The sequence below is a fragment of the Hypomesus transpacificus genome, chromosome 2 (genome assembly GCF_021917145.1).
Source record: "Hypomesus transpacificus isolate Combined female chromosome 2, fHypTra1, whole genome shotgun sequence".
NCBI lineage: Eukaryota > Metazoa > Chordata > Actinopteri > Osmeriformes > Osmeridae > Hypomesus > Hypomesus transpacificus.
In genome coordinates, this window is record NC_061061.1 from 2127347 (window position 1) to 2139470 (window position 12124).

A 12124-nucleotide genomic window follows, 5' to 3' on the forward strand; every position below is an offset into this window, starting at 1 on the left:
GCAGTTCCCCTAACAAGTCACACACTATTCGTGCGTGAAAAATGTGCAAAGTACTGTGACTGCAAATTATGTCCTCAAATCAATACCGTATTTGTCTGGTGGTAGTGCTGTTGGCATGGCAGAAGACACTGCAAATTCAGGAACAAAACCATCAAACATCTTACGAAGATTTAATGTACATTTATTCTTACCACGTGGAACATATAGTATAAAGATTTCATACTGAATAAATGATATTCATCGAGCCTCAAAAAGGAAGAGGGAGGAATTTACATGATATGAGCTACATCGTATGAGATACAAATATGCAGAATCCATATGACTTAAGAAAAAGAACTGTCAAATGTGTATTTCTTCATCTAGAGTTTATTTTTGTTGTACCAGGAGTTAACAGGTTTGAGCCGTGTCTGTCGCCGTGGAGACCAGAGAAGGGGGTTCATCAGCTGGTACTAGGGGAGGGGCCAGGAACCTCCCCCACACGTCCACCTCCCCTCCCTCAGGAACCTCCCCCACACGTCCACCTCCCCTCCCCCAGGAACCTCCCCCACACGTCCACCTCCCCTCCCCCAGGAACCTCCCCCACACGTCCACCTCCCCTACCCCAGGAACCTCCCCCACACGTCCACCTCCCCTCCCTCACCAACAAGTGTGAGAATAGTGAGCACAGACAGAGATGGGACACAGAAAGGAAGTGTAATGTACAACATCATATATACACCACAGCAAAGCTGTATCTGAAGTCAAAATCCAGTCCTACGAGGCAATTTCTTTCATTTTTCATAAGGGGTCAATTCTTACAATCAGGGGCTAGAGAGGAGGTAAGGGTGTTGTCGATTCTCCATACTTTGGGGGAAGAAAGACTTTTTTTTTCCTTTTTTTTTTTCTCGTCATCAACGTCAAACCAATGTGACCTTTTAACTCTAGACAAACTGCATTGACAGTGTCTCTGTATGTGAAACTGGGATACAGAATGCTTACTCTCAAGAGCAGTACGGTACAGAAAATGTCCTACGATCTACTGCACACTGCCCAGGCCTCCCCGGTGAATGTGTCTGTTAACGGCCTGCTGTCTCCTGTAGGGGCTGACCGATAAGAATCCAGTTACAGCAGCTCCAGCCGAGCGCTACTCCTACGTCTGCCTCGCCTCAGAACATGAACCAGTTTCAGCCTCGAAGGGGAAAGCAAGGGCGCACATATTTTCCCAAAAACTCACTGTAAACGAGACAGCAACTTTGGTTACAGTTTTTGTTTTTTCAGCTATTTATTAATTAATTTATTTCTCTTTATTTAAAAAGTACTTCGCCCCCCCCCCCCCGAGAGCAGAACCGCTTTCTCGACCAGGTGGTGTTCTGCTTCCAGGTGGTCTGGTTGGCATTCCTGTTACACGTAGTGTCAGTTTACAGAGTCTGTGGTTCGAAATCCACTGCTGCTCTCCTTGAGTCAAGACGCCCGGGGGGGGGGGGGGGGCTCAGAAAATGGAAATCTGAAGGGTTTGCATAAATAAAAAAATCAGTCACTCTAGCCCACCCTGCCCCCGACGCACACAAGCCAGGTGGACGAGGAGAGGAAAGGGGCGGAGGGGGGGGGGGGTCGAACCCAGAGAAGGCGGAGCAACAGCTCCCTACAGCTGTCATGATTGGCCGATCAGAAAGAGTACATCGCAGATGACGTGGGACACCAGCGAGTTCATGAGCGGCGACACGGACAAGTCCAGCAGGCGCGACTCGTACAGCGTGAACTCCGAGTGGTTCTCCTCCACCTTGGCGAAGGCGTGCATGGCCCGGGCCGCCCGCCGCATCATGTCCACGCTGGTGGGCTCCAAGTGCATCCCCTGCAGGTGCAGCAGGGAGCTCTGGCTCTGCTGGAGCTGTGTGGCCGCCAGGCTATCTTCCAGGAAGCCCAGCAGGTTCCCCACGCTGCCCTTCTGGATGGCGATGGCGCGGGCCGCCACGCCGTCGCCCTGGGCCAGGTTAGCCAGCAGGACCACGGCCATCTCCCGGCAGACCGCTATCCTCCGGTCTCCGACCAGACGCACCAGAGTCCCGTACAGCTTCTCCAGGCGGCGGAAGGGCGGCGTGGCCAGGATGAGGTCCACGTTGTTGTCCTGGATGCTCAGCTTGCTGAGGGTCTCCAAGACCAGTCTCTGAGGGGAGAGGGCGCTGTGGGGCCCCAGGGTGGGGAAGGGGTCCTGGGCCTCGGCCGAGGGGCAGACGGCCCAGTGGAGCAGGCCGTCCAGGAGGGGCAGGCAGATGCTCTCGGGGTAGACGGAGAGGTCCAGCTGGCCCGAGATGTTAGCCAGAGTGACCAGGGTGTTCTCCCGGAGCAGCTCCAGGCAGTCCCACCACCACTCGTCCCTCTGGCTCGCCCCGGACTCGTCCGAGTCCTCGTCCTTCTCGTAGGTGAGCGGCGCCTGCTTGCGCTCCGGGTGGCGGTGGTGCAGCAGGATGAGGCGGCCCAGCAGCAGCAGCAGGCCCGGGTGCTTGGACATCTCCTGGTCGTTGCCGGGGACGAAGGAGAGGCTGCGGACGATGTTGGAGACGCAGACGCAGCGGCGGGCGAGCGCGTCCTGCCAGTTGGCCAGCGTGAGGAGGGGGCCCTCGTCCTTGCTGTGCGGCTCGTCCTCCAGGACGGCGCCGGCCGCCTTCGCCCGCTTCGGCAGGAACAGGGCGTCCTCGGCGTCGCTGGACGGGAGGCTCGCCGGGGCGTCCCCGCGGCCGGGCGCCTCGCCCGCCTCGGCGCCGTCGGGCGCGGCCCGCTCCTCGGCGCCGGCCGAGGAGGGCGTCGTCTCGGAGGGCGGCGTCCCGGCCGGCTTGGGCTCCTCCTCCCTCTCCTCCTCCTCCGCGAGGGGGACGTTGTCCAGCATCATCTCCTCGGGCGCCCGCCTCTTCAGGACCTTCATGGGGACGAGCACCCGCGGCCGCGCCTCCAGGTAGCCCTCCCGCCGCTCCAGGTGTGTCTGGATGTGCTCGGTGGAGTCGCCCCCGCCGGCGCTCCAGTGGAGCAGCCCGCTGTCAAACTCCTGCACCAGCCCGCGGCGGCTCGAGCGGCTGGCGGCGAACGGGTCCTTCTTCCGCACCACCTTGACGGGAAGCTTGTCGAACTTGCTGGCCTGTTTGGGCGACTCCTGGAGGGCTGGCGCCGCCGGCTGTGACGAGCCCGGCTGCTCCCCGGGCGAAGCCCCCTTCTCCTCCTCGTCCTTGTTCTCCGCCTCCTCGCCCCCGGGTCCCGAGCACGGCTCCGCCTCGTCCTCGTCCTTCACCCGGGCCGGCCCCTCCGTCACCCCCTTCTCTTTTTCCCCTTCCTCCTCGTCGTCCTCCTCGTCCTCGTCGACCTGCTCCACGTCCTCCAGCTCGGGCAGGTCGTCGTCCGTGCTGCCCCAGTCACGGTCCAGGGCCTGGGGGTCCAGCAGGGTCCTCTGCCCCGGGTCGCCCACCTCGTACTCGCGCAGGATGCCGAAGATCTCGATGAGGCAGCGTCGGAAGTACTCCACCACCAGCTCCAGCAACCCGGGCAGCTGAGGGTGAGAGGTCAGAGGTCAAAAGATTGGAACCCAGTGGCACCACCGGAAATGTTTCAAAGGGGTGGCCAGATGGCACCACTGAAATGTCTTGTGGTGGCAGACCGAAATCAAAAGCCATGACTGAATTTCAGAAATTCTGTTATGCTGTTGAAGTATATAGGCTAGTTGAAAACTATGTAAATATGAGAGTTAAGGAATTGCATACCAATATACTTTGGTTTCTTATTTTACAATTCGATGTTACCGGTACAGGGCTTGAAGTGTACTCCTTTACTTGGTAGCGCTGGTGCTTCCAACATTAAAACGCTCAGGAGCATCAGCAGAAATGTGCTGTAGGCTAATTAGCAAGCGTTTTATAAATAAATTAAAACAGGTCGCTTGATAACGATTTGCACTGGCACAAATATGCGACCAAATATATTTTGAGGTCACCCCCCCCCCCCCCTCCCCGGGGGTGCCACTGATGAAACCACGTCCTATTTGAATCCATTATATACCTAGCCCCCCCCCCCACACCACGGGGTTCAGGCCGGCGAGGGATGGCCTTACCGTGTTGAGGTTGAAGGTGGAGATGGTGTTGTCGTCGTACAGCAGGATGTTGATGGTGTCCAGGGCCCACGTGCTCTCTGCCAGCAGACCAGACTTCAGGGACATCATCACCCTCCAGGCCTCGGGGGTCCCTGTGGAAGGACACACACACACCCGTGTAAACAATCATTCACATCCCAAAAGCAGGGAGCCATGACGGTCATCACAAGGCAGGACATTAAAGCCTGAAGAAAAACCATTGGATGTGAATGATAAAACAGATCCAACAGATCAATCGTCAAAACAGAGAAATTCCCTGTGTTGTTAGTTTGTGAAGAGGGGGGGGGGGGGGGGGTGGAGCCCCGCAAGCGTACCAATATCTTTCATGGTGAGGCGTCGGCGTGTTTTCAGAATGGGGTGGGTGGCTTCGATGGAGCCCGGGGGAAAAGGCATGTCCCGTCGGATCAGGGGGGACTGCGCCGAGGGGGGCACGATGTGAGACGCAGGCACGGGGGGGCCGGCCTTCTGCATCTTCATGCCGCCGTGCATGTAGGGAGTTTTACCCGGCGACGTCCTGCTCTCCAGGGGGCGGGGCATTGGGGCGGGGCTGGACACCTGCGGAATGTGGTTCTGCATGCCCTGCGGCGATTGGTAGTTGGACTGCAGGGGGCGTGTGATGGGCGGGCCCGCCCCCCCGGGGCCGTAGGGGGGTTGGCGGGGGCCCATCTGGCCCCCCCACTGCCCCTCGTGGTTCATACGCTGCTCTGATGACATCATCTCCTCGCTGCGGTTCATGCCGGGGTAGCCGGGGCCAGGGGGCCCAGAGCCCCCAGGGGCCCCCGGCCGGTTGGGGTAGTTGGGGTAGCTCATCTCCCCCCGCCCCGGCCACATGCCCCCCTGGGGGCCGTCGGGGCCTTGCTGCATCATCTGAGGAGGCATGGCGGTCTGGGCGTTGGCCCCAGAAGGCCCCTGCATGCGCTCCCTGCCGTAGGGGAAGGGGAACTGGCCCTGGGGGCCTGGCGGGCGGCGCTCGGGGCCTGCGTACGGGCTGCCGCCGAACTGGGTGTAGTTCTCGGGCTGCCCTGAAGGGGGAGCTGTGGCGCCCCCCTGCTGTTGAGGCTGCGGCTGGCTGCCAGGGAACGGGTACTCGCCCTCGTGACGCTTGGCAGGAGGATAGCCCCCTTCCACAGGTCTCTTGTAGTTCTGCACAGAAGAGACTCAGTTAAAACAATTAAAGAGGTCACATCCTTTTTACGTGCGTGTGCAATGTGAATGGATGTGAATACAGAGGATAACGGACCTGTTGTTGTTGCTGCTGCTGCTGTTGTTGCGAGTACATTCCTGCCTGCTGGTTGGTGTAGGAGCCACCAGGGGACGTACCTTGGCCGGGATACTGATTTCCATAGGAATCGTGCCTGCGAGGAAGAATCAGGCCTGTCAGCTAAACCATCCCAAACACAAGCAAGCCGTGTGCCCACGGCTCACGCTACATTTGAATGTTGCAAATCAATGGCCGACCGAACAGATCCCAGGTCAGCCAGTCAGACTCATCCAAGTCCGAGTCGATCTGCTGACTTTGGGCGCACAGATCTGCCGTGGACCACATGCATCTCCTCTCCGAGGCCGTAACATATTCATTTAAGAGATTATTTTATTATCTAAACCTACATCTAACATACAGGAGGGGGGGATTTCAACCTGGAACCTCCTGATCTGTTGCCAAAATGCTCTAACCACTGAGCCGGTCCCCCTCCCCTATTGGGCAGCCGGGGTATCTTACCGTTGCTGCTGTGCCGGGTAGCGGTTTGGCGAGTACATCCCTGTGTCGGTGTTGGCTGGCATCAGGCTGGTGGGCCCCGCGCCAGGCCCCATGCTGCCCTCGGGGACGATGCCTGGCTCCGGCCTGGGGACATGGGAGAGAGACGGTCGGTACAGCACAGCCAGGCCTAGCCACAACCAGGGGCCTAGCCACAGCCAGGGGCCTAGCCACAGCCAGGGGCCTAGCCACAGCCAGGGGCCTAGCTACAACCAGGGGCCTAGCCACAGCCAGGGGCCTAGCCACAGTCAGGGGCCTAGCCACAGCCAGGGGCCTAGCCACAGCCAGGGGCCTAGCCACAGTCAGGGGCCTAGCCACAGCCAGGGGCCTAGCCACAGCCAGGGGCCTAGCCACAACCAGGGGCTTAGCCACAACCAGGGGCCTAGCCACAGCCAGGGGCCTAGCCACAACCAGGGGCCTAGCCACAGCCAGGGGCCTAGCCACAGTCAGGGGCCTAGCCACAGCCAGGGGCCTAGCCACAGCCAGGGGCCTAGCCACAGCCAGGGGCCTAGCCACAGCCAGGGGCCTAGCCACAACCAGGGGCCTAGCCACAACCAGGGGCTTAGCCACAACCAGGGGCCTAGCCACAGCCAGGGGCCTAGCCACAGTCAGGGGCCTAGCCACAGCCAGGGGCCTAGCCACAGCCAGGGGCCTAGCCACAGCCAGGGGCCTAGCCACAGCCAGGGGCCTAGCCACAACCAGGGGCTTAGCCACAACCAGGGGCCTAGCCACAGCCAGGGGCCTAGCCACAGCCAGGGGCCTAGCCACAGTCAGGGGCCTAGCCACAGCCAGGGGCCTAGCCACAACCAGGGGCCTAGCCACAGCCAGGGGCCTAGCCACAGCCAGGGGCCTAGCCACAGCCAGGGGCCTAGCCACAGTCAGGGGCCTAGCCACAGCCAGGGGCCTAGCCACAGCCAGGGGCCTAGCCACAGTCAGGGGCCTAGCCACAACCAGGGGCCTAGCCACAGCCAGGGGCCTAGCCACAGCCAGGGGCCTAGCCACAGCCAGGGGCCTAGCCACAACCAGGGGCCTAGCCACAGCCAGGGGCCTAGCCACAGTCAGGGGCTTAGCCACAACCAGGGGCCTAGCCACAGCCAGGGGCCTAGCCACAGCCAGGGGCCTAGCCACAACCAGGGGCTTAGCCACAACCAGGGGCCTAGCCACAGCCAGGGGCCTAGCCACAACCAGGGGCCTAGCCACAGCCAGGGGCCTAGCCACAGCCAGGGGCCTAGCCACAGTCAGGGGCCTAGCCACAGCCAGGGGCCTAGCCACAACCAGGGGCCTAGCCACAGCCAGGGGCCTAGCCACAGCCAGGGGCCTAGCCACAGTCAGGGGCCTAGCCACAGCCAGGGGCCTAGCCACAACCAGGGGCCTAGCCACAGCCAGGGGCTCGGCTCAAACCGGATCCCAGCTCCCGGGAACGGGACACGAGGTGACATGCTACGCGTTTTTGAAATGAAGGAAACTACAAACGTCGAAAAACGATCATTGTATTATCATCCTAGAAAGATCGACCTCGACGAGAGTCGAAAGGGGCACGAAAAAAAGATGCTCAAAACGTTTGAGTCCAACGCTGAAATCGAATGACACGCTGGAAACCAGAAACCAGTAGACTGCCTTACCTCCTGTCGTAGCCTGGCCCGTAGGGGTACTGCTGCCTCTGGCTGATGGGCATGCTCCCCATGGGGCCTGGAGGCCCGCCACGGAACTGCTGCTCTGCTGGCCCGCTGGCGGGGCCCTGGCTGGCGGGGCCCTGGCTGGCAGGCAGGAACTGCTCCCCGACTGCAGAGACAACCACCGCAGTCAGCAAAACAGCCTGGACGAGCTGGTACTCAGTTATACACATTGTTTTTTTTCATGCTTTATTGGACTGGTTATGAAGTAAAATGTGACTGGAAATGCAGAGGGGGGAGAGAGAGGAAGACATCCAGCAAAGGTCCAAGCAGGATTCGAACCCAGGCCGCTGCGATAAGGCCCTCAGCCTACACGGGTACTCACGCACTTATCCTGTGCGCTACAGGGGAGGCCCAACATAGCTTTTCGATCCTTATTGATGTCGCAATGAAACTTTGAAATTCACACACACACACACACCAAGGTTTTGGAGTGCGAGTTCAGTCCCACCTTTCCGCATGGCGCTGAAGGGGTCCTTGCCTGGCTCGTAGGGACCTCCCGGGCGCCCTGGCATCTCCGGGGTGCTCATGCCCGACTGGTGCCCACCAGAGTTAGGGGTCATCGAGTTCCTCCTGGGAAAGGAAGGGTCACTACCTTCAGAGAAAGGGTCCTGGAGACTCACACTGCTCCTGGGGGAGAGGGAGGAGGAGAGAGGGAGAAAGAGGGGGGGGGGGGTGGAGCGAAGTGGGAAGGCAGGGAGGGAAGAAAGGAGGGAAGGAAAGGGTGTTTTTTCTAAGTTACATGACTCCTCTCAAAGCGGATATCATGAACGCGAGGGCCAGACAGACAGACGGGGAGTTTGGATGGCTCACCTTGGCCCAGGCTGCATGGGGGGGTGGGGGGTGGAGGCCGGGGTGGGGGGTTTGAGGTCCCCCCCCTCGGCCATGGAGCTGCTGGTGGACTGGGGGGTCTGGGGACCCTGGAAGGAGCCTGACCCGGCTGTAGAGCAGAGGGACGCTTCGGTTGTGCGATGGGGGAGGCAAACACAGAACACACATTTTAATAACATTAAATTAAAAAAACACTCAAAACGCTCGTTGTTGATTTGAAAGGACTAGGGAAGGCGGGTCCCTGGTTTACGTTGGCATTCCACGCGGGCCGCCAAAATCATTCGCCTGTAACATTTGACTGGACATTGGAGTGAGAGCAGGCGCTGACCTGGAGACGGAGGCTGGACCTTGGCCTGGTTCTTGCTCTTGTTGTCGGTTATGATCTCAGGCGGCGGGTCCTCGCCGCGCTCGATCTTGTACTCGAAGGCATACAGACACTGGATGTACTGCTTCTTCAGGGAGCTGGCCGCGCTGCTGGACGTGCCCACGTTCAGGTTGGTGGACAGCTCTCGCCACTTCTTGTTCTTGTTCACCTTCGGACACACACACACACACACATCAACCCAACATTAGGAGACATCTCTGTATGTGTGTGCGCGCGCACGAGGAGACGGGCTAAAGAAAGAACGAGCGCGTCGCGAGCGAGCGAGGAGTCGAGAGTTCCACAGACCTGCAGGAAGCCTCCGATCTCCTTGACGGACATGTAGAGTCTGAAGAGATCCAGGGGCTTGCGTCCCACCGCCGGCAGGTTGGTCATGCCCATGCTCTTCTCCTGGATGAAGGCCAGGTAGTGGTCCACCCACATCCTCCTCTCCGGCTCCGGGCCCAGCTCGTACAGCCGCGTCAGCTTCTCATTGGTCGTCGTGGAGGAGTTCGACTTCTGTTCGCCCAAAGGAATAACGGGGGGTCAGAAGAGGGTCGTCGTTCAAACTGTGGTTTGTCCGTCGTTTTTCTGATTCGTAGGTCAAACTCTGCAGATCTTTGGTCGCGAATGACACGGCATCTTTTATGGTAAAAGTTCTGAAGTGGACCTTCTCTGTCCTGTGTGTTGTGTAGTTTCTATATTTTACAGTGTTTTAATATGCTGAAAACTATGAAGTCTTCCGTTACCTTGGACTTAGTCTCAGGCTTGGGGGTCATGCTTCCGTCCACTTTGTTGTTCATCTTCTGACCCGGGTTCATCTTCCCATCAAGGCCAAACTCTGGACTGGGGGCCATGCCTGGGGAGGGAGGAGGAGGGGTGGACAGGGGAGGAGGAAGGGGGACAGGGGGGAGGAGGAGGGGTGGACAGGGGAGGAGGAAGGGGGACAGGGGGGAGGAGGAGGGGTGGACAGGGGAGGAGGAAGGGGGACGGGGGGGAGGAGGAGGGGTGGACAGGGGAGGAGGAAGGGGGACGAGGAGGGGTGGACAGGGGAGGAGGAAGGGGGACGGGAGGGAGAAGGAGGGGTGGACAGGGGAGACACAGGATCATCATTAATCAGCTCCATCAGGATCACATCATTTAAATGTTTGAAGCTATCCTTCCACAACACAACTGCAGTCAGAGCAGAGCTCTCCACTCAGAACATGAATGAGTATGTTCGTCACGTGAACACATATGGGCAGTGAATTGCACACCTAGAAAACAAATCGAACAACAGTCGAATTGACTGTGCCACTGCTCAAATGGTCCAACACAACCATGCTGGACCTATGCACCCTGCACAGCCATGCTACCAACACTGGTCATGATTTCCCCAGCGGTCACGCCATAAGTGACGGGTCAACTCACCGCTGGAGTTGTTGGCCATGTTAGCGCCCATGCTGAAGGGTGGACCACTCTGGGTGTTCATCATGCCCGGCATGTTGTTCATGGGTGGGCCATAGGGGGCGCCGGAGCCCATCATGGCAGGGGGCATGTTGGGGTAACCTGGCATCCTGTAGGAACAGAAAGGGCATGGATTACGAGCGCAGAGCCCTTCACGCTGAGCACGGTGTGAACGCCACACCTAGCACGTTTAAAAGGGCTGTGAGGCACGCTTTGAAGATGGTAAGAATGAGGAAGGTTGTGAGAGTCTCACGGCACCTGAGACAGGAAACCTTCCTTAGGCTTTGGAGTTGTGGTTACTGTGTGTGTGTGGGGTTAGGGTTACTGTGTGTGTGTGGGGTTAGGGTTTGTGTGCGTGTGTCAATGGTTAGGTTTTTGCGCGTTCATGTGAGTGTAAGTGGTGTCCCAATACTCTTTTTGATCGAGGGGTACGGCTGAGCCGAAGAGGTATACACCCCTTAAAACCAAGTGTTTTCGGGAGCTTGCTTAAAACCTAGGGGTATGTGAATCCTGCTCAACTGCAACAATGGCAGACCCAGAGTCCCGTAAAGAAAATATTTTCTTGTTTTACGCTCTATACAGTCCTGTACATATGTATTTGCAACAATATTCTCAATTGAAACATTTTTTTAAATCGCTAGTTTGCTACGCTAACGTTACATTGCTGATTTGCACAACAGTCCCGCATTTCTCTGATTAGCCTTGAATGGACTCCATGTATGTCTGCAGTTTTAACTAAACGCCATTAACAGTCAATTTAGTTTGATATCAGTTAGGGATGCACCGATCTGACTTTTTCAGTCCCGATACCGATGCCTGGGCTTTGTGTATCTGTCGATACCCAATACCGATCCGATACCGTTGTTGTATTAATAATAAACTGTATACCTCCCACATTATACCTTCCTTCCACCATGTGGAAAAGACTAAAGGCACCAGACTTTCCTAACTAAGACAAAACAGGTGTCATCTACTGCATTCTTATTTATTTGTTATTTAAAAAACAATTGTGCATTCAAAATGCGAAAATAGAATGTAATCAAACGTAGGGCCTATTAAAATAAATTAAATGTAGCAGTACAAACAAAATAGTGTATTGGTCAAACATACAAGAGTAATCAAACAGCTACCAAACATTGTAAACATGTAAAAATATTTGAATTATTATTTATTTGTTGTCGCTGGAGTGTAAACCATGTACGTATTTAGCTTGAATCATTGCACCGTGCGGTGTACAGCTCGTGTCCAACCAGTGGACAGAAACTTAAAAGCAACATGGAGCGAGCCAAAGAGTTGGCTGTGTGGAGATATTTCACGCTAAATGCTTTGAGGGGTGGTGGTAGTATTGCAAAGTACAATAGTACCAATTTAATCAAACACATCCAAAAGCACAATGCTAGGAGCACGCCGAATTCCTGCAGCTCAATGACTCTACTGTACTATAGAATCTACAGCGTAGAACGAGTAGCGTCGCACATATGTGATCGTTCGCATACGGGTCTCACAGCTTGCATATGCTATTTCGAAAATTCCAACAGAATATTTTCCGATAGACAAAAACTATGCGACAAAGGCTGTATGGCTTCAATATGTACTAATGAGAAGGCTAACAGGTAACACTAGCATGCTAGTAGCATTGCTTCGAGTATTATGCTTGCTGTGGGCACCGTCAGAAAAATTTAGAACTCATGCATCTAAACGTTCGGTTAACTCATGCTGCTGAAAAATGACATAGAATGTGCTGTGAAAAAAAGGATGGATCGGCCAGTGGGTCGGCTAAATTTTCCGATCCCTGATCCAGCTATTTTGTCCATATCGGGGCCGATATCCGATCTTAGTATCGGATCAGTGCATCCCTAATATCAGTGCATAAAATTACTTGCTTTGGAGACATCAATATACGTAACCAAGTGGTGTCTCATTTCATAGGGCTATGTAGCCCTTACCCC

At 56.6% G+C, this 12124-nt stretch overlaps 1 protein-coding gene across 5 annotated transcripts in view; it reads right to left on the reverse strand.

The window, feature by feature from the left end:
- Nucleotides 1-589: 589 nt before the first annotated feature.
- arid1aa (AT rich interactive domain 1Aa (SWI-like)) overlaps nt 590-12124 on the reverse strand; it is a 16721-nt gene continuing 5186 nt past the window's right edge. For 2 of the 5 annotated variants that reach the window (XM_047030447.1, XM_047030434.1), the window contains 12 exons: nt 10140-10285; nt 9479-9588; nt 9039-9248; nt 8697-8901; nt 8351-8495; nt 7989-8167; nt 7487-7646; nt 5829-5951; nt 5349-5463; nt 4423-5251; nt 4070-4200; nt 590-3514 (listed from right to left, as the gene is read on the reverse strand). In XM_047030447.1, coding sequence (XP_046886403.1) covers nt 1631-3514; nt 4070-4200; nt 4423-5251; nt 5349-5463; nt 5829-5951; nt 7487-7646; nt 7989-8167; nt 8351-8495; nt 8697-8901; nt 9039-9248; nt 9479-9588; nt 10140-10285 — 4237 coding nt within the window. In that variant the 3' untranslated portion in view covers nt 590-1630. The remainder of the gene's footprint in view (nt 3515-4069; nt 4201-4422; nt 5252-5348; nt 5464-5828; nt 5952-7486; nt 7647-7988; nt 8168-8350; nt 8496-8696; nt 8902-9038; nt 9249-9478; nt 9589-10139; nt 10286-12124) is intronic. The other 3 variants (XM_047030424.1, XM_047030414.1, XM_047030438.1) reach the window with 3 other exon arrangements.